Below are 19,441 nucleotides of genomic sequence, written 5' to 3' on the forward strand. Positions count from 1 at the left end.
GTTATGTGTATCATTACTTGGTTTCTTTTTATGTTGAGTAGTATTTCAATGTATGTAAGTACCAGAGACTTTAACCATTCACTTGCTGGCATTACACATAAAGCATCTATGAGCATTTGTGTACAGGCTTTTGTGTGAACCTGTGAAAGATTTTATTCAAGAGAGTGGTCTTTCAGACTTGAATTTTAGAAAAATTATACTGACTGCTTTAGTAGAAGATGAGTTTGAGAAACAGAGCAGAGACAGAGAAGTCAGTAAGGAAATCAGTTATAGTAATGTGTGTAAATATTTTGAGACTTGAACTCAGTGCTTTATGCTTTATGCTTTGCTGTAGGGGTCTTTCCTCAGCAATCACGTTGGGCTTGCTCAGATGAGGGAGCAGGGTTAGGAAGCCTGGGCTGTAAGAAGGCACAGGCACACTTTAGTCTTGATAGTCCCCATTCAGGGGAGACATCGTGCTACCAGAGCAGAGAATTGCATTAGGCCAACCCATTTCTTAGTTCATCATTCTGACTGCAACTTTTTTCAGTAGATGTTCTTGGTTATCTTCTCTGAAGAAAAGAAGGGGGATCAGTTATCTTCCTTGTATTGTTTGAATGGAGGCTTATGTGGGGCAAAAAAATGATGAGAAGCTCTCTCCTAGTTCTAGTCCCTTTTGGAGCCCAGGAATGTGTTTTCTGGTCAGCCAGCCAGCAATGGGCCTGGGAGATTTGAGGATGACCTCTTGTTTCTATAGAAACTGAAATCTACATTGTTTTTACCCCATGCAGTGATGTGCCTGGCTCCTCAGTGTTTATATCTTCAAGGCATTTCTCACTGTGCTTTTGGGGCTGATTGTTGGGAGCCAGCCCCTCTTATGAACCCAGACGGGTATAATTCTAGAGGGTCTGCTAATGGGTGCAGCACCTCCTGTGGGCATTGTGTAAAGTCCCTATCTGGGCAAGGCCTTGGGTGCTTACCCCAGTACTTTTAGGAAACTTTTCGCAACAGAAAGGTTTTGAGTTGTCTGTAATTATTTTTTGGCCATGTCAGACCCTGACAAGCACTGGTCAGGACGCCGAATGTTTGGGTTAGGCTCCAGGTCAGAAAATTTGGGGTAACTTTTGAACAAGTATGGGTTGATTTAATTTCTTTGGGGCTGTTACACTTCTTGGCACAGATAGCGTTAGAATATAAAAACCAATAGTGTATGGGACCCCTAAACTAAGAAAGCTTATATTCAAAATTTGTAAGCAGATTTTACTTGTCCTTTATCAGGTGTTGTGTGGCCCAGCACTGAAACACCAGAAAAGCCAGCCTTCTCTTGCTGTAGTTGGGAAGTTAAGACTCCTGTTAGGTCAAACAAATAGGAGAGAAATGACAAATGAATGACTGATGTTTTTATTATAGGGCTTTACTGTTTTTCACAGGACTTCACTGATTTTTCAGATGAGAAGATTAATCCATAGGAGTAGTCAGAGTATTTTAATAGTTGAGGGTTAGGGGTAGAGTGGACACTGGAGGCCAGAGAAGTATGTCTCACTTTTATTTGTTTTCCCAGTGCCTTTGGCTAGTTCAGCTAGCTAGTTCAGTGTTCAGCAAGTAACTGTTAGAAAGTCATAAATGAGTGTTGACATGGCAGCGTGTGAACATTGAACTGGAGATCAGACACTTTTCAGTCAGTCAGAAAGGTATGGTACTAAAAGGGCAGGCAAATGGGCTGTTAAGCAGATGGACAAGAGACTGGTGCCCTGCAGGAGACCAAGGAGGAGGCAAAAGGGTTCAGAACAGCTGGAAGGCCCCTGTATCAGAAGCCCAAGTTATTGAGGTCTTGGCCTGTGTGGTAGGGACTAATTTTAGGGATTAGCTATGTTCTTCTGGAAGAAGGCTTTTGTGAATCAAAGTTTGAAGAAAGAATACTGAGAGGAGGAAGAAGGTAGAAATGGGGCCCAAAAGTGGTGATTGACCTGCCCCCACTCCTGAGGAGGGTTGACAGTTTCTTCATCTTTTCTAGCAGGTGATTAGGTTTCATATGCTTTAACAGAAGCAGATTCCTTTGCTCCTTTTGCCCCTCCCAGCAGTGTACCAGAAACTCAATATCTCTTCCTTAGTATCTTTTAAACTGTTTTTCTAAGTCTTAATAAGGAAGGGGCCTTTGGCTAGTGTGGGGCACCAGAAAAGTTAAAGCAATACCAGAAAGTTCTATTTTATTTTAATTAATTTATGTTTTTCAGAAAGTTCTATTTTACCCTACTTGGGGAATGGCAGAATCCCGGTTAGGACTTCGCGTTTGCGCTTAATAGACCAAAAGTACCTGATGGAACCTGCTGCTGTTTGTTGTCCTTGGAGAGTAAGAATCAGTAGTTCTGAAGAGCCTTCTTGCACCAGATCATCTTGATCTCCCAACATAGCCTTGCATAGGACATGGCATAGGAAGTTAGCGTGGCTTTTTACCAGGTTCTGCCACTGTTTTGGCAACTAACCTAGGGCACAACAAACCCATTTTGTGGCCTCGTATCCTTCTCTAGTTGTAAAGTGAGCAGTGACCCTTCAAAGCCCCTCCAGCTCTGCCTTTTAGAGTCTGAGTACAATAAGGGAATCCCAACATCCATTATTCCCACTCTACGCCCAGAGCTTTTGCAGGATTGCTGAAAAGAACCATTTAACTTTGGGTCCTTTAATAAATTGAACTATGTGAGATACTGTGCTTCTTGCTCTGGGCTTGCTTTACTTGGGTCGCTCATGCTTCTGAACCCACTGTCCTCTACTTATTCAAACTGTGGTATCTCCTACTATCTAGTTTCTTGCCTTTTAACATATTCTACTCTGTGTCTTTGTAATTCATATACTGTGCTGATTCTAGTACTTTTTGCAAGCAAGAACTGGATTGTTCATCTCTGTTTGAATTTGCTCCTTCATGCAACAAGTTCTTCCAGGCATTCATTTGTTCATTCAACAAGTGTTTATTGAAGCCCAATGGTTGAGGGACTTTGCTACATGTTAGGTATTGGCTAGAAGCCAGGATTCAGGCATAAAGAAGACATTCATGCTGCGATGGAGCTTACAGTTTAGTGGAGAAAACAGACATTAAGTGAACTATCACACAAATTATTCCAATTGTGAAAAGGGTTTTAAATGAAAAATAAAGTTGCTTTGGAGAATGTATCATGTGGACCTAAACCTGTTTGGGAGGGATGAATCAAGGAAGATTCTTTGAAGAAAAATTATTTAAATTGAGACCAGCAGCATCAGTCAGAGTTTGCAGGAAGGAATGAAGAGCCTTTCACATAAAAGGAATTCTAGGTGGTTCATAACCTGGGCTATACATTAGCATCACCAAGTAAGAGTGTGTGAAGCAATAGGACTGGTGCTTCATACTGGTGGTTACTGTTGGGAATATAAAATAATACAACTATTTTGGAAAACGATTTGACATTATTTCAAAAGTTAAACATATCCCTATCATATTACCTAGCAGTCCACCCTAAGTGGATCTCAAGATAAAAATGAGAACTCTCCCTGGCCTGGTAGCCCAATTGGTGGAGCGTCATCCCAACATGCCAAGATTGCAGGTTCAAGAACTAACCAATGAATACGTAAATAAGTGGTACAACAAATCGATGTTTCTCTCTCTCTCTCTCCCTCTCTCCCTCCTCCCTTTCTCACTCTAAAATCAATAAGTAAAAAAATAGGAACTCATTTTCACTTAAGAAAAATGGAAAACTTTTTTTCCACACAAACACTTGTACATGAATCTTCATAGCACTTTATTTGTAATGGTAAAAACTGGTGAATGGATGAACAAACTGTGGTATATCCCTTCAATGGAATATTACTCAGTGACAAAATGGAGGAAACTATTGATACACATGACAACATGGTTGAATCTCAAATCACGCTAAGCAAAAGAAGCCAGACACAAAAGAGAACATACTGATGATTACCCTGATTTGAAGTTCTAGAACAGGCAAAACAAATTTATAATGATAGAAATCAGACCGGTGGTTGTATGGGGAAAAGGATTATGGTTGACAATCAAAGGTCAAGAGGAAATGATTTGGAGTGATGAAAATGTTCTATATTTAATTTGGGAGGTGATTATACAAGTATGTATGTTTGTCAAACACATTGAACTGTACACTTAAAAAGGGGGCATTTTATTGCATGCAACTGTATCTTGAAAAACATACATGCTCCATTTTAATAAATATCAAGGATAGACAAAACTTATCTATGGTGGTAAAAGTCAGAGTAGTGGTTACTATTGCCAGGAGACGGCCTGGGTAGTAGTCGTGGTCATATTGATTGGAAAGAGGGAAGAGGGAGGAAGTCTTCTTGGAGTGTTGGGACTGTTCTATATCTTGATTTTGATGGTAGTTACATGGATATATACATATGATCCATATGTTTATTTATGTACTTTATGTATGTTATGTTTCAAAGAAAAAACAACCTCCCCACCCCCAAACCAAACCCATACCTAGGTCCCATTCGTAGAGATACTGATTAAATTTGTCTTCGATGGGACCTGGGCATCATCAATGTAAGAAGAACTCCCTATATGAGTCTAATATGCAGCCAGAGTTGACAACCATTGGACTGTATGCAAAGGAGGAAAGAAACTAGACACATCAAAGAAAAACACATGAAGCTGAAGGAGTTGATGGATATGACGCCAGAAGGTGGCAGGTGGCCTCTTGGCCTTTCATTTTTCATTTAAGTTCAATTCAATTTTCATTTATAACACTTTTTGCAGTTGTAATTGAATTTTATCTTAAGAATCATGAGAAGTTTTTGAAGGCTTTAAGTAGGGAGATGATTTGGACAGAGATTCAGCTGGTATGTACTAGCACTACCTATGCTACCTAATGCTAGCACTAGCTAGCATTCTTGCTGGCCTTTCTCAGGGCAAGGGTGCATTCTGAGTCACTGCAGAGCTTGCTAGTCCTGGCTGAGGAGGTAGGGGGTGAAGCAGGAGAGATTATTCTCACAGATGAGGCTCCTGTTGGTGAAATTTAGCTATTTCCAGATTCCCAGCCAAGCACTGAGGACTAGTCTGACCTCTACAGCGCCCTTCTCTATCCTAATATGTACTTTCTTTCTTGACTGCTGTTCCTTTCACTTCTTTCACTTTGGACTTATGTCTCACATCAGACAATCCATTGTGAGGCTCAACTGCAGTGGCTCTGCTTTGCATGCCTACAGGTATGTGTTCTCTGGGGGATGAGTTACTGTTTAATGATAAGAAAGGAAAGTGGCTGGGAGAGAAGAGGCATTATTAGGTGGATGGTGGATATTGGTGGTGGGAATTGGTGGGTTGTACTCAAGAATTCTCTTGCTTTTTGAGGAGATATAGTTTGTTATGAATCCATCTTTTGTGCACTCATTCATTCAGCCAGCATTTACCACTTTTATGCTTGACAGGGCAGATGGTGTTGGTTGCCATACTTGGCCCTGGGGCATAGAGTGAGTCCAACATAGTCCTTGCCCTTTTCTGGATGTGGCATGCAAACAACTCAGAGCATGAATATTAATGTATTTAAGTTATGTACGAAATGCTTGGGACCATTCAACAGTAAATGATTAACTCTGCTTGGAGAAAGAAGAAAAGATTTGGACATGAGGAAAAGGATGTTATGGTTTTGTCTGCCAGTGGTTAACAAAGTATGGTCTGCAGATCCTTGGGAGTCACCAAGACTTTTCCTGGGATCCAGAAGGTCAAAGCCATTTTAATAATAATGCCCAGATGCTATTTGCTTTTTTCTCTGGGTGTGCATTTGCACCAATGGTGCAAAAGCAATTAGTAGGTAAAACTGCTGGCACCTTGACAGGAATCAAAGCAGTGGCAGAAAACTGTGCTAGTAATTATTGTATTCCTCAATTTCATGGCACTCTCAGTTTTTTAAAAAAAAGTTTTTGATAAAGAAGTAAAAATGTATTAATTTTATTGTAATCCATGAATATATCTCTCTTTAGTATTCTGTGTGATGAAACAGGAAGTTAAGCATAAAGCACTTCTGCATGTAGAAGTTTGATGTTTTTCTCAAGGAAAAGCATTTGTGTGATTGAGTTGCAAACTGAACTGCCTTTTTTTTTCAGGGAACACTGTTTTTACTTTAATATATAATGTATTTGGCAGAAATTTTCTTGAATATGAATGAAGTGAGTTGGCCTTAAGAAAAAAACTGGTAGTATTTGTTGCCAGTGCTAAAATTTCAGCTTTTAATGAAAATTAGAATTTTAGAAAATTTGTATGTGCAATTGTGAATTTGATAGCTTCCCCAGATTTAAAGCTTTTCTAATGAAAGCAGTGGTGTTATTAATAATTGTGATTATTTTGATATTGTATAAATGAAATGTGTCCATTTTGGAAGCTCCACCTAACTCATTGAATTTGTAGTTTCTAAATGATGAGTGTGTCATGATACAAAATCATGCATGGATTTGTTGAAAGTGCAAGGTAAGTCAGTGGATTTTAATAGAGTACAAAAAGTTCATCCTTGTAGCTTCAGATTTTGCACTGCAACTAACCTTTAATAAACCTACTACTTGTTGACTTTTGGAGTAGTATCAGAGAAAATGTCATGATTATCTGAAAGGTTATTAACATATTCTTGCTTTTTCCAACTGCATATTCTATGTTTTGATCTTCAAACAAAGCAACACATTGAATGAGGAAACATTTAAGACTGGAGCTGTCTTTTATTAAGCCAGACATTAAAGAGATTTGCAAAAATATAAAACAGTTCTACCCTTCTCATGACTTTTTTCCAGAAAACAATTATTTTTATTAAACACATTGTTTATATTAATACAGAGGAGATTTATTGTTTTATAATGAATTAATTGCTAAATATTGGGATTTGTTTTAATTTTTAATATAGTACATGTCAAACAGTTTTGGGATTTTAAGTTTTTAAGTGTATAAAAGGGTCCTAACGCCAAAAAAAGGACAAAACCTGGTTTTATATTATCATCTCTACTTAGATTTCTTATCTTTTTCTGCCTAGAAAATTCTACATATTATTGTGGAATTGGTATTTAGTTATTCATTCAAAAAAACATTTACTAAGCATCTATCAAGAACTGGCTTTTCGTTGTTGTTTGGGATTTGGCCCTAAGCCTGGCTAAAAGGAAGTCACAGGCTGATGGGGAAGATAAATTAAATAGGCAACTGCAACACAGTAGAATAAATGTTACCAGTGATAGATAAAACTGTTGTGGGAGTCAGAGTCACTTGCTAGCTCACCTAGAACACATGACTGATCAGTTTACTTGGACTGTACCACCTGTATTTGATTCTTCATGGTCCGACAGGGAAAGTGGCTGAAGTTAGCAGAAGATGGAAATTGTTCACTTGCTGCTCTGGGAAGAAAGAAGGAAACCACAAATGTATTGAATGTCATCTTTATGCAGGCTCTTTGCTAGATGTTTTAACAAATGTGATCTTACTTAATTCTCACAAAAACCCTATGCAGCAGGAATAATTATCCTCATTTTGCAAATAAGGTATTGGAAGATGAGAGAAGTTAAACAACTTGTCCAATATCATATGGTTGTAACTGATGAAGCTGGGATTTTGATGAATGTGTCCTGACTCCAAGTCCAGGGCTCTTTCATTGCAGTAATAATGTGTTGCTAAATAGGTGGCCCTAAATATAAGGTATTTCCAGATGGCTGTGGGAAACCTTGCCAGATTAGAATGTAAAAAATAAAGTAGAAAAGGTCTCAGAAAAGAGAGATGGCCTAGGAATGCTCGGTTGAAAGATTTATTTGTGAATTTTGGACAGGATTCTATAGCCATATGCGATATCAAGATTTTATACTCTCTCATCTTCAGTCCCTTTAATCCTTCTCTATGCCAGATGATGCCAGCAGCAAAGGTCACTTGTCTGTTTGATCAGGTTACAAATCAGAGCCTGTTGTTTGAAGCCTAAACTTCTTGGACTGGCCGTAGGCATTTGGGAAAGGGCCTGGCTGATTCCAGGTGACTACCCTGGAGACCTGTAGTCCCTTGAACTTGGTAAACTATTTCTATTATTTTTAAAAAGCCTATTAGAAGTCATGCTTTACTTAGGATAAACCTGTGTGTGGATGCAGGCTAATGAAAAGATTGGGTTTCTTTCCTTTGGGTCAGAAATCTGTCAGTTCAGTGTGGTTCAAGGGTGCTACCAATGGTTTTCTAGAACAGGGGTTAGCAAATTATGGCCCAGGTGGGTTAGCCACCCACCACCTGTTTTTGTAAATAAAGTTTTGTTGGAACACAGTTAAGCTCATTTACTTCTGTTTTGCTTATTTTACTTCTTTTGTGCTCAGTGATAGAGCTACCTATGTAGTTGCCACAGAGACAATATAGCCCGTAAGTCCTAAATTTTTTATTGTCTGACCTTTTACAGAAAAAGTTTGCTGACCTCGATTCTATTATAGCACTTAGTACATAATGTTATAATTGCCTATCTCCCCCTCTTTTATAATTCAGCTCTTTGAGAGCAAAGATGAGATCTGATTCATCTCTTTATGCCCTGTACTGATTACAGAGCCTGACAAATGAACAGCACTCAATAAATGTTTAAATGGACATATCATATGCTGATCAAAAAACTCTGATGGGCAATTATGTGTGCCTTTCAGTAATACAAAAACAAGAATAAGGGAGGGACAATGTTATGTTGGTTGTGCTAATCTCAGTGCTGTGTTCTTTATGAACTAACTAGTCATTACTTATTGTTTTATTGCAATTTTTTTGAATGGGTAGGATAGGTGTCCATGAACAAAACAGTCATGACAAGAGCTCTTGTTGATGAGAAAGTTGAGAAATAATGCCTTAACCTTTGAATACATTCTACCCTTTCCTTCAGTACCCACCACCCCTTCACTCCACCCTTCTGTCCCCACTCCAACATGGCAGGACAGGTGTAGAGGAATATAAGGGTACAAGGAGATACTTCTTTTGTATGCATACAATTTATCTTACTGTTTCTTTTTCCCTTAAAATAAAATCATTTTTTTTTTCAGTGTGCTTCTTACCAATATTATCATTTGTGGTTTCCAGAAGATGAAATCAACTTAATGCTGTCTGGTCACCTTGGCATAAAGGCGGTCAGGTGAATTGCTGGTCTGGGAGTCAGTAGACATGAGCTCTTGCTGTGGCTCTTCAGCTGCCTTTGAATTTGAGTACATCAGTTAACATCTGTGAACCTCAATATTCAACATATTTTTATTGAATCACATCTGAGACACTTAAATGTTTTTATTTATACCTCTTCCCCATTTTGAAAAGGATTTGAGCAACTAGCAAGTGATAGGGAGGTGATCTTCTCCTGTCACTGTTTGACCAGCAGACAAGTAAATGATTAAATTGATTAGAGTGTTTCAGGTCTTTGATCAGTGCCTTCCAGAAGGCTTCAGAGCAGCAGCTTCTTTATCCTGTCTTTATTTTCTCTCCTATTATCCTAGTATCTTCTATTATCTGGGAAGTCAGGGTCTTTCTTGTAACATCTTTGGAGAAGATCTGAAGAGTATTTTGCCTAGAAAGTAGTCATCAAGATCAGGGTCAAAGGAAAGAGATATTTTTTAATCTGGGAATTGGAAAGTATACTAGAAACTGTAGTTAAAATGACTTTTTCAAATAATAAACTTGAGTTCTGGAGAAAGGAAGTCATCTCCAGAGAGTCACGTGGTAGAGCTAAGGCTAGATTCCGGACTCTGCTGTATGAATCAGTTGGGCTATGTGTCTTCCAGTTTGTGCAGGAGGATTAGGTGTCATAAAAGAACTAGGGTAGCCCAGCCTCTTCTGCTGGTTTTACTTCTACATGACTGACTGTGTGCGGTGGTGGGCAGAGGAAGCCACACTCCAGACTTCCAAGCTGTTTTATCAGATGAGCTTAGGACTTAAGATGTATGATAGATATTTGCTGAATGTAATTGTCTGTGGGAAGGCCTATGATGTGAAGGGTTTCCCAAGTTAGCCTGTGGCTAGCATTATATATCCCAGCGGTGACAAAGAGAACAAAAAGGAAAACAACATATTATCCTGGCATTGGAATGAATGTGCTTTTTCCTGCTTCTAGAAAGATTGTATTAATTTACACTTGTTTATTGACTAATTAAAGGTAATATTTCATTTGAGTATGTATTTCTTTGGTTATAGTGAAGCTAAACCTTTTCTTATGTTCAGTGGCTATTTGTCTTTTTCCTCATTTATATATTTTTTTCTTCTGAGTAACCTTTTCATGTTCTTTGTCTAGATCCCAGTGTATTCCTATTCCTATGCTCAACTTCCCTGCAAGGGAACTGTTAGGAGGATTAAGCATTGTCCCTAAATGGGGGAGCTCAGCACGTCCTCGGGGAGGCTGTTAAAAGGTAGATGAAACAGTTTTCAAATAGTTGGTTAAGTGGCTACATGGGGAGTCATGTGGTAGAAGCTAAGGACCTTGAAACAGGTGGGTAATAGAGGTTGGATGGCAGCCCCAGTAATGTTGTCTCTTGCTTTTCCTGTACAGAGTTTTGCCGGATTGACAAGCTCCTGTGCCACAGTGAGGATGAGAAGCTCAGCTTTGATGCAGTCCGCAGCATCCACAAGCTGATGGATGATGATGCCAATGGTGATGTGGATGTGGAAGAAAGTGATGAGGTGAGCCCTCTCACCCTGCTCTGGCTCTCTTCTCCTCCTGTGTGAATAGTCCCTGATGGACTATGCCCCGTGGAGAGATGTTTTGATACTGGCTTGTTCTCTAGGAACTTGTCCCTATCAGGGGAGGTGATTCTCAGCAGAGCAGCCCTCTAGGAGACAGCTGGTCAGAGTGCAGGCTTTATGTCTGCATCTGTGCCTGGACTGGCTCCCTTTCACCTACCAACTAGAAGTACAACACTGACTGAGCTGTGCTGTGTGAGATGGAGAGGGAACCTGAAGGTTGGTCTCTTAAAAGTTTCCCCGAATCCTTACTGTAATCCTGCTGTAGACAGTGGGAGCAGTCTGTTCTTACTCTGTGCTCAGCCGTGTGCTGGTATCTGGGAGAGAAGCCAAGGCAGATCTTGCCCTCTGGGAGTTTATACTCTCTTCTGGAGGAAGAAACAAGTGGTCCTAGAAAGATCTTTCTGAATACCAGCCTGCAGTTGCTGGGAGCCGGGAGCTGGTTGTGTAGTCCAGATAGTAAAAATGAGGGGAATCTCTAAATGGAAAAAGGCTTGTTATTGTTTCACCTTTTGGCATTATTACAGCTCCAATTCCAGAGAGCCCAGAGTACAAAGTCATCATGTGGGAGAAGATTTAAAGGTTTCAGTTGATTTCAAGCTCAATATGAACCAGCAGTTTGGTGAAGCTGCCAGGCTGTGCCAAATCTTTAATAGTAATATGGTGTATATCATGAGAGAGGAGGTAATCCTAGTCTCTCCTGTCTGCTGCTTAGCTCATGTAAGTGTCTTTTATATATGTGCCAGGCACTGTTCTAGACATGGGGATGTGGCAGTAAATAGGACAGATTCGTCTGTCCTCATATACTTTATAGTCTAGTGGAGAAACTTTAGCCTGAAAAAAGAAACAACTCAGGTAATATAATTTCTATCTTCAAAAACATTAGAAGTGGAGGAATCCAACTTACTATGTAACAATGATGATAACAATGAAAACCACAGCACTATTTAACATTTATTAAATTCTTATGCTATGCCAAGCACAGTGCTAAGCTCTTTGCATAGTTATTCTTTTAACTTTCTTAGCAGCCTTATAACGTTGATACTATTATCAAGGACTGGAACCTTGGAAAGGTTAAGGATTTTGTTCAAGTACACACTGGATATCAGCACAGATCTCATTCAAAGCTCATGCTGTTAAGTACTGCTGCATTGTTTCTCTTATTCTAAGGACAGAGTCAGGACCAAAGTAGGGAAAGTAAAAGATAGGCATATTCTTCTAGAATAAAGAATTGCCTAGCAGCACTAGTTTCTCGTAGAAGGGGCTTCCTTGGTAAGTAGGTAGTTAACTCCCTGTCACTAATAGGCAAGTATAACATAGCACTCCATTGATTGGTCAGCAGCGGGGATCCATGTATTGGATTGAACTAGATAATATGTAAGGGATTTATAAGAGGAAAAAAAGGGATTTCCTGGGGAAAAAGTAGAATTTGGATAGAGTGGAAGGGGTGGGGCAGCCTGAGCAGCAGGGAACATTTATGAGAAAAGATGTGGACATGGTAAGAAGCATGGTGGGTATGTTTGGTTAGACAGAGTGACTGCGGTAGAAAGCTGCAGGTCAAAAACCTGGAGAAGAAAGTGGGGCCCAGGCAACCAGGCTGAGCTATGCGTACTTCTTGAACCTGGCAATTGTATGTTCTTGGGCAAGGACAACAACCATGATGAAAATATCTAAACTTTTGGTCACATTTAGAAGTGTCACTTGTCCTCACAGGACCCAGTTTTGTCTCTGCTGAAAATAGAGTCATGTTTCTGGTGATGAATGAGGCCAGAGGTGTCCTGATCTCCCTCCAGGGGCCTGGCCACAGGACTGGGAGGTGGATGGCATAGCAGTTAAGAAGGTGATATGATCCAAGATCCACCAATTCCTGGATATCCTTGTCATCGCCTTTCCTTCTTTTTTCACGTTCCGCTGAATTTCTCTGTAAATGAGAGGAGGAAGAAAATGTTCTTTTTAGAGGAATGTTACCACAACAAAAAGCTCATCAGCACAAACTGTTCTAAAATAACACAAAAGCTGTCACCCTGCTCCGCGCCAGTGGTGAGCTGTTCTTTTTCAGCATAGCTTCTGCCTGCCTTGGCTTTAGATGTTCTAGCTGCAACTTCAGGCCTGTGGTGGTAAGAGTAGCCTGCTAGCCTGGGTTTTTATGATCAGTCAGAAGCTACTGTATGTGAAAGTGAAAGTAATGTTAGCAAAATGTGTGCTTAAGTCAGCCTAACCATGTATTAGACAACTTCGGAGCTCAGGATCTAACTAGAAAGTTGGTAGGCGACTCAGGGCTTAGAATATTGGATAATGGACACTGAGGCACCAGAGAGGAAACCCTGGTTGTGCTGGCCATTGAGGACCTGATATTTTTATGACTCATTTAAAAACATTGCTGGGCACTCAAGGATCTTTGTAAAGGTCTGAAGGGGTACTCTGTTAGACCCTCATTAATTTAGCTTCATATCAGTAAGTTTTTCAGATAATTTGAACTATAACCTCAGTACTAGATCTTTAAAAATTTTGACCATTTCTGAAGTAAGTCTTTCTTTTTACAGATTATCATGAGCAGAATGTTAACTTTCTATGGATAATTCAAAGCATGTCTTCGGGGCCTCTTGTACTATTTACCCCAGTGCCTACATTACAAATGCATGGCTGTGATTTTTTTCTTATAGTTTTCTTGCCTCTTCTTTGATTCATTCTCAGTTCTAATTGCTATATCTATTTTGCTGTGAGCTATAAACTTAGACTTACAGTAAACTGAGACTCAGCAGGCATTGTATAGAAAATATAATGTCTTTCATGTACGGGGAAGCTAGTTTGGCAGCTCAAGTGCCATGTTTGCTTACTTTTGTCCTAGATAGCAGAGGCTGTAGATTGTGGGACCTTCAGATGAACAAGATGCCACTATTGGTGATGGTGCCCTTCTTCAAGATGGTGCCAAGCTGGAAGGGAGTTCTACCAGCCTGGCAGTGTGGGAATTTATGACCTATGTTCTGTTCAGAGCTTTGGTGGGAACACTGCCTGTGGGCAAAGGATTTGCTGCAGTGGGATGGTACATTCTGAGGTGGACAGACAAGGTCCTGCCTAAAACCAGTGTCCTTCGATTGGACCAGGTTCTTTGTGAGCAGTGCTGTTTTCTTTACTGGAGCTTACATGAAAAATTAAGGGCATTTACTCACCATTAAACAAATTCTGATTGAACACCTGCTATGTGTTAAGCCCTATTTGTAGGGCTATAGATTCTAAAGTGAACAAAACTGACAAGATGTTTACTTTTATAGAGCTTGCATTCTAGTGGTCTGTATGTCCCAGGTGACTAAGTAATGAGTAAACGCTGAAATTAGGCAGAATTGTGATCAGATTATAGTAGTTTAATGACTTCTTCTTTAATTTTCTCAGGGTAAAATGGTAGTTAATGATACCTATTCTTGCAGGGTTGTCATCAGAATTAAGTGAGAAAAGGGCTGTTAAAAGTTCCCAGCACAAATAAAGAACTCTCAAGACTAACAATAGAAAACAAGCAACTCAGTAGAAAAATGGGAAAAACTTCGAATAGACACTTCATCAGAAAAATCATAGGGATGGCAAATAAGATATGAAAGGATGCCCAATATTATTAGCCATTAAGGAAGTGCAAATTAAAACCACAACGAGATAACACTACATACCTAATACAATGGCAGAAATTAAAAAATGGAAATTACCAAGTGCTAGACAAGGAGGAAGAACCACTACAACTCTTGCTGATAGTTTCTTATAAAGTTAAATATAACTTTGTGGCCCAGCAATTCTACCTCTAGGTATGTACCCCTACAGGTAAATGAAAATTTATATTCATGCTAAAATCTGTACACAAATGTTTATGGTAGCTTTGATCATAATCGCCAAAACTGGCCACAAATCAAATGTCACTCAGTATGTGGATAGATTAAAAAAAAAAGCTATGCAACACTACTCAACAATAAAAAGGAATAACTACTCATGCACACAACATAGCTGAATTTCAAAGGCATTGTTCAGACTGGAGGAAACAAGTCTTAAAAAGTTACACACTGTGTGATTTCATTTATATGACATTTTGAGAAAGGCCATGGGGATGGAGGGTAGAGATCAGTGGCTACCAAGAGTTAGGAGTGTGAGGGGAGTTTGACTACAAAGGGGCAGCATGAGGGAATTTTGGGGGGCAATAAAATTGTCATGTGTCTGGATTATGAGGGGCAGTCCAAGAACCTAAATGTGTTTGAAAAAACAATAAAAAAACCCTAAATATGTATTAAGATTCATAGAACTCAATCTCCTCCCTGCAAAAGTTAATTTCATCATATGTTATTTAAAAAAAATAGCATAGTACTTGACGCACAGTTCAAGCTCAGTGAACACTAGTGTTACTTTCCCCTTTCTTCTTTCTCTTTCCTCTATATTTTCAGGAAAGCTACCTGCATCCTGACAGTAGTGTTTTAATGTTTGTTCGACTATAGTGTTTCTGTCACCAAACTGTGAGCCTTTTTAGGTCAGGGACTAACTTTAATTGTTTTTTTGTTTTTTGTTTTTCTTTTGTCTGTGTTTCTCTAGTGCCCAGCAGAGCCTAATACAGAGTATGTGCTTAATCACTGTGTGGAATGATTGACTGATATCACTGTAGCAGCATGGATTCAGGCTGAGATGGAAGTCTTGAGCAAGGGTGTGCTCACACACTTTTTGTGGGGTGGGAATGAATAGGTAGCAGGGAGTCCAGGAAGTGGCAAAATCTACTTATGCTTCTGTTAGTGTCTGGTGTCTTGTGTAGAAAGATAGCACAGGGTTAAGAGCTTGTGCTCTAGAGTCACACAGACCTAGGTTTAAACCTCGCTCTGCCTTTACCAGTTCTGAAAACTTGGAAAAGTTACTTACTCTCTTCAAGCCTCAGTTTCTTCATTAGGGGTACAAATAGAAGGCACCTCATGAAGCTGTTGTAAAGATTAAATGAAATAATGCATATAAAGCATTTAGTACAAAGCCTGGTACATAGAAGAGGCTCAGTAGATGTTAGTTTTTGTTATTATTGCTATTATTGTTATTGCTATCATCACAAAGAGTATATACTTTGATGCAGACGGGCCTGTGTTCAACACTTGACTTTGCTACTTGCTGGCTATGTGACAAATAGGCAAGTAACTTCACCTTATTGAGCCTCATCTTATTCAGCTATTTGAGGAGGGTAACTCTTTGCAGGGTTACCTGTTGTAAGAATTTAATGTAGGCAAAGCCCTAAGTACAATGCCTGGCACCATGTAGGTATTAAATCCATGTTTTTTCCACCCTCAGTGTGATGGTACAGATAGTGAGGGCTGGCCTGTATAGCAAAAATTCCAAATCAGCTTTCTCATCATCCCATGGCCTGCTAGCGTCCAGCTATGGGAGCCACCCCCAGCAGTTTGGCTGACTTGACTAAGGCCAGCACGCTGCAGGGGCAGTTTTATTTTCATTTGAGTGGCTGATATTAAGGAGTAGAGACAAAGCAGAGTCACATATTTCTAGTGGCTGCAACTTCTCTGGTGGCTTACCCAGCCTCTGGCCTAGATACCTGTGTACTTTACAAAAGATCTAGGTGACCATCTGGAGGCTAGAGGATTTTGAACAAAAAAGCCATATTAAAGCACAGTTATCGGATCTACTTGTTTTTGACGTTTTTTTTCATTGTCCAACCAAGAAGCATGCTAGTTAGGTCCTGGGAGCCTATGGGAATTGGGAAGGATAGCCTCTGGCACCAGGTAGAGTTGGGCTGGAGGAACTAAACCCTGAGGGAAGAAGCCAGCAGTTCTACTTGCAATATCCAAAGGACCAGTAGGACTTGGACTTGATGGAAAGTAGTATGTAGGGTGGGAGAGAGAAGCCCTGTGCTGTGGCCAACATGGGCTAATTTGGATGAAATGAAATAACTGAGTTATACTCAAAAGTTATTATCAGGATTAATAATAATAATTATTCTCTCCTCAGGCTTTGGGCCTCATTTCCTTATATCCAGATAACTGTAGATACCTCTGAGTTTTCCCTTGCCTCTGGTTTGTACACGCTGCCAATGATCTTCTTAAGCTTGTGTCTTCTGCATGATTTCCTTTTCTTGTTCCATCTGACTTCCTGTGCCTGAACACTCCATCTCTTCAAATCTGATCTTAGTCTTTTTCTTAAAACTCTCTAAACCAGAGATTTTCAACCAGTGTATTGCAAGACTTTTTTTTTGACATAAAAGTTCTTAGTTTATTAATCCTTTCATGAAAAGTCTGCATAATCACCGCAGATAAGGTCACTGAAGAATCTTTACTCCTTTTTGCCAGCACCAACATTGGCCTTTGCAGTCTCCCTGACTTTCTTCATTCTGTTCTTGTGTTCCGTTTCCTGTTTTCTTGAGGTCTTCCTCTCACATAGACCATGTCTTCCAAGTCTATGTTTGGGTTCATTTTTCTTTGTGTAATCCAGGTAATCATAAGTCATGCCAAAGCCAGCTGTCTTGCCACCACCAACCAAAATGGGTTTTGAATCCAAACATAAAGATGACATCTAGTGTGGTATTGTACATTTTGTCTAGTTTTTCCCCGAATTTCTGTCTTCGGTACTGTTGCTTTCCCTGTGTGAAAGGCGTTAATGACCACTTGTTTTCACTGAACTAGTCTGTTGGTCATGAACTTCCTGGTCCTGATAGTTACTGTGTCACTCATGATGACGGCCAATCTTTAAGTAGCCGGGGGGGGGGGGGGCGGGGTTGTGGGGGGGTGGGGAAAGCAAGAGTTTTTAAAACATGCAATACCAGACTATTTAGTTGGGGGCACAGACTTCTTTTCCCTTGACTGTCAAATAAAAAGATGACAATAGCCAATGCAGCAATAACCGTCTGGTGTGAATGAATCAAAATTATACCTGTTTTTGTCAGACCAGCAAAAAATACATATTTTTGTCTGGTGCAGAATTTTAGTAATTAGTTTATGTGTGCCATGAGATGAAAAAGGTTGAAAATCTCTGCTTTAGACATACCTCTTACTGCTCTCCCTGGCTCTCGTCTCATAGTCAGTCCATGTTTATCCAGTCCCCTTTCTTTGCCCAGGTAATTCTCCTTACCAGGAATTAACTTCTCATACTCCTCCCCCAGTCCCTGGCCCTGTCTGTATCAGTCTAAGGAGTCCTCTGGGGTGCTCCAGACTCACTTTTCATGAACCTTCCTTGACTTTCCTACCCACACTGACCTTTCTCATCTCAGTACTAACTCTTGTAGCACACAGTCTATATCACTTAATTTAGCTCTTAATGAGAATGTCTTCCTTCATGTCCTAATCACTTTGATTATATTATCTTGCCTATAAGTTTGTCTTTTTGTACTAACACTGGAATTTTTAAAAAGCACAACTCTGATCATTATTCCTACCTTGTTAATGGAATGTGGTGGAATAGGAGCATCCCTACCATCTGCCAAGCCCTGTGCCAGCTGATTACATATACGGTTTCATTTAATCCTCAGCCACTCTATGAGTTAGGTGTTATTAACTCTGTTTTAGACATGATGAAATTATAAGTGGCTTACCTTTGCTTACTAAATTACTGTAACTTTAACCTGCCCTTCAGTGCTCTCATAATCTGACTTCAGCTCACCTGTCTAGTTCACACTATACTGCATTCCCTTACTCTTCGTTATGGCCATCTGACATGCTCTTCATGTCACTGTGCCTTTACTCCAGATAATTCCTCGTCCTATCATTTCTCTGCCTCCCATTGCCTGTAAAAATTCCACTTGTCCACCAAGGCCTAGATTAGAAACCTCAGCATTATTGACATTTTGGGCCAGATAATTCTTTATTGCGGGGAGCTGTCCTGTGCACTATAGGATGTTTAGCAGCATCCTGGCCTCTACGCACTGGATGCCAGTAGCAAATCTCTATCTTACCCCAACCCCAAGTTGTAACAACCAAAAGTGTCTGTTGCCAGTTGTCAGTTGCCCTGCAGGACAGAATTGCTCCTAGTTGAGTATTATTGGCCTAGTTTAAATATTGTTTCCTCTAAGAAATCTTGTTTGTTTCCCTGTAATGGGAAATAATCCTTCCTCTCTCATGTTCCAGAATACTTGGCATGAACCTTTCATTTGGCTTGTTGCTCTGCTCTGTATTGTGATCAGTTGGGTCCATCCTTGTGTGTCCTGCTAGGTTGCAAGTGCCTCCAAGGGAAAGGAACCAGGTCTTATTCATCACTGTTTCTCCCACTGTGCTTGGTACAGGGCCTTAGATGTAGAGGTAATGAGTTAAGCTTTTGAATTTTGAATTTTAAAACAAAGATTGTCTTATCTGTGTGTGCCCCATAAATTGTTTCCAGAAGGCAGGACAAGAGTACACAGTTGGCTGGTCAGTGATAGGGAGGGACAGGGTGCTTTGGACTTGTGAGTTCCTCACAAGGTTATAGCCAAGTCAGTGGTGGCCTTTTATAGTAGTTGCTATGGTCTGGGCTCCAGACATGTTAGTGTATGACATGCATGACCTCCTCTGTGACCCTTTTTCCTGCCCTCTACCCTATTGCCTACAGAACCTGGATGGAGGTAAAATCACTCTAGTTAAAATAATTCAGGAAAAACCTAGGGGAAAACACATACTAGAAGTACATAGATGAAGAAAAGAAAAAAGGAAGACACTGAGAGTGCTGAAAGGCTGTCTGACTGAGCAAAAGTATGCACAGGCTTTGGAGTAAGAAAAAGGAGGGTTTTAGGTCCTTTCACCAATTATAACTAATATGGCCTTGGAAAATTTCTTAAGCTCTGTGAGC

The 19,441-nt window shown here is 40.0% G+C and overlaps 1 protein-coding gene and 1 pseudogene across 6 annotated transcripts in view; one reads left to right on the forward strand and one right to left on the reverse strand.

The window, feature by feature from the left end:
- STIM1 (stromal interaction molecule 1) overlaps positions 1-19,441 on the forward strand; it is a 178,963-nt gene that overhangs the window by 99,368 nt on the left and 60,154 nt on the right. For all 6 annotated transcript variants that reach the window (XM_054580513.1, XM_054580515.1, XM_054580514.1 and 3 more), the window contains exon 2: positions 10,482-10,612. In XM_054580513.1, the coding sequence (XP_054436488.1) occupies positions 10,482-10,612 (131 nt within the window). The remainder of the gene's footprint in view (positions 1-10,481; positions 10,613-19,441) is intronic.
- Positions 16,961-17,358, reverse strand: LOC129076348 (40S ribosomal protein S24-like; annotated as a pseudogene).

Source organism: Pteronotus mesoamericanus, unplaced genomic scaffold, assembly GCF_021234165.1.
Source record: "Pteronotus mesoamericanus isolate MK-2021 breed Mesoamerican mustached bat unplaced genomic scaffold, CSHL_Meso_final contig_590, whole genome shotgun sequence".
NCBI classification, from domain to species: Eukaryota; Metazoa; Chordata; class Mammalia; order Chiroptera; family Mormoopidae; genus Pteronotus; species Pteronotus mesoamericanus.